General features: G+C 35.0%; 1 protein-coding gene across 1 annotated transcript; it reads right to left on the bottom strand.

Moving 5' to 3' along the window:
• Positions 1 to 433: 433 nt before the first annotated feature.
• Positions 434 to 2,494, bottom strand: LOC106873426 (zinc finger protein OZF). Its single transcript, XM_014920782.2, has one exon. It carries the CDS (start codon positions 2,397 to 2,399, stop codon positions 1,110 to 1,112), a length of 1,290 nt encoding a protein of 429 aa, XP_014776268.2. The 5' UTR covers positions 2,400 to 2,494; the 3' UTR covers positions 434 to 1,109.
• Positions 2,495 to 2,501: the final 7 nt, after the last annotated feature.

Below are 2,501 nucleotides of genomic sequence, written 5' to 3'. Positions count from 1 at the left end.
AGTCGAGCTAATCGACCCCAGGATTTATTCTTTGTAAGCCTAGAACTTATTCTATTGGTCTCTCTTGCCGAACCGCTAAGTTACGGGGATGTAAGCACACCAGCATCGGTTGTCAAGCGATGTTGGTGGGCGGTGGGGAAACACAGATACACAACATATATATATATATATATATATATATATATGCGACGAGCTTCTTTCAGTTTCTGTCTCCCAAATCCATTCACAAGGCTTTGGTCGGCCCGAGGCTATAGTAGAAGACACTTGCCCAAGATGCCACGCAGTGGGAATGAACCTGGAACCGTGTGGTTGGTAAGCAAGCTACTTACCACAGCCACTACTGCGCCTATTTGTCTAAAAGTTCTTCAAGGTAGTGCCGCAGCATGGCCACAGTCAAATGACTAACTAGTAAATAATAAAAGAATACCAAAGAGAAGGGAAAAAAATTAATTTACTCTACAAAAATTAAACAGTATGTTTGTTACAATGTAATTACCATAATCCAAACTTTAATCGTTTTAGATTCACAATAATCTGTCAAGAGTAAGGTTTGTTTATTTATATTGTTGTCAATTAATCATACATTATTTTGTAGTTTACAGATTTCAAAGATATGATTGCTTAATTTTAGAATGACATTGTTGGGAAGGTGCAAGAGGCTGGATCTGGTTTGTCTGAAAATAAAATGAGTTGAATATTTGGTTCAATATGGCCAGTTTAATCCTTTAGTATTCAGATTACCCTGTCAAATGTAATGCTTATTTATTCACATTGTTTTGAATTAATTGTACATTAACATGTAGCTTTGAGATTTTAATGATGTGATTGTTTACGTTCAGAATGACATTGAAGGAGATTAGTTAGAAGCCCGATCTGGCCAGTTTCACATAAAATAGGTTAAATATTTTGGCCTGATACAGCAGGCTCGAATGCCTAAGGGTTAATGTTGAAACAATCACTTTTCCATAGGAATAAAAATGTGAGTAGTTAAGTGACTTCTTGAAGAGAATCATTTGCCAATGATATCACAGCAACATGGTCTTCCTCATATATGTCTGCGTTTGTGAACAGTTAAAGCATTTCCCGAAGAAAATGATTTACCACAGATATCAGTAATATGGCTTTTCTCCTGTGTGAATATGTTTGTGCATAGTTAAGCTGTTTACTTGAGAGAAACATTTACCACAGGTATTGCAATGATATGGCTTCTCTCCTGTATGAATACGTTTGTGTATAGTTAACTCACCACTTTGGCAAAATGATTTACTGCAAATATCACAGTGATATGGCTTCTCTCCTGTATGAATACGTCTGTGTCTAGTTAAGGCACTACTTGCAGAGAATGATTTACCACAGATATCACAGCAATATGGTTTTTCTCCAGTATGAATGCGTTTATGTGTAGTTAATTCACTTGTCTGACAGACTGATTTACCACAGATATCACATTGATACGGTCTGTCTCCTGTATGAATACGTATGTGCTTAGTTAAGCCAGATCTTTGAGAAAATGATTTACTGCAGATGTCACACTGATATGGTTTTTCTCCTGTATGAATACGTCTATGTTTAGCCAAGTGCTCATTTTGAGAAAAAGATTTACCACAGATATCACAGTGATATGGTTTCACTCCTGTATGAGATAGTAAGTGGTTTGTTAATCCAGATTTTTGAGAGAATGATTTACCACAGATATCACAATGATATGGTCTTTCTCCTGTATGGCTACGTTTATGTTTAGTTAAGTGTTCCTTTTGAGAGAATGATTTACCACAAATATCACAATCATATGGCTTTACTCCTGTGTGAGTATGTAAGTGATTAGTTAAACCAGACCTTTGAGAAAAAGATTTACCACAGATATCACAGTGATATTGTTTCTCTCCCGTATGAGTTAGTAAATGGTTTGTTAAGCCATATTTTTGAAAGAATGATTTACCACAGATATCACACTGATATGGTTTTTCTCCTGTATGGATTTGTGTATGTTTAGTTAAGTGTTCCTTTTGAGAGAATGATTTACCACAAATATCACAATCATATGGCTTTACTCCTGTGTGAGTGTATAAGTGATTAGTTAAACCAGACTGTAGAGAAAACGATTTCCCACAGATATCACAGTGATATGGTTTGTTTCCTGTATGAATGTTTTTGTGCTTAACTAAGTGAACATTTTGAGAGAATGATTTACCACAGACATCACAGCGATATGGTTTTTCTCCAGTGTGAATGTATTTGTGAGTAGTGAGATTGGACTTCTTATAGAATGACTTACCACAGACATCACAGTGATATAAAATTTCACTTTTTGTGTTCTCTTTCTTCACATTATCAGGAAATTCAATACTTTCAAACTGTGATTTAGATCTAACCTCGGTGACTAATAATTTATCCTCCATTATTCATATTCTCTCACCAAAATATATATATGTTTTACTTTTTGTTGTTACATTTGATTCTAATTTTTCTTCTCCTACATTTCCAACAATTGCAATCTTTCT

This window comes from Octopus bimaculoides, chromosome 29 (assembly GCF_001194135.2).
Source record: "Octopus bimaculoides isolate UCB-OBI-ISO-001 chromosome 29, ASM119413v2, whole genome shotgun sequence".
Taxonomy (NCBI): Eukaryota; Metazoa; Mollusca; class Cephalopoda; order Octopoda; family Octopodidae; genus Octopus; species Octopus bimaculoides.
This window is presented reverse-complemented; position numbering and strand designations above follow the sequence as displayed.

What these genes read in the sequence shown, in the direction of transcription:
- LOC106873426 (XM_014920782.2), bottom strand. Translation starts at nt 2,399, where the DNA reads ATGGAGGATAAATTATTAGTCACCGAGGTTAGATCTAAATCACAGTTT.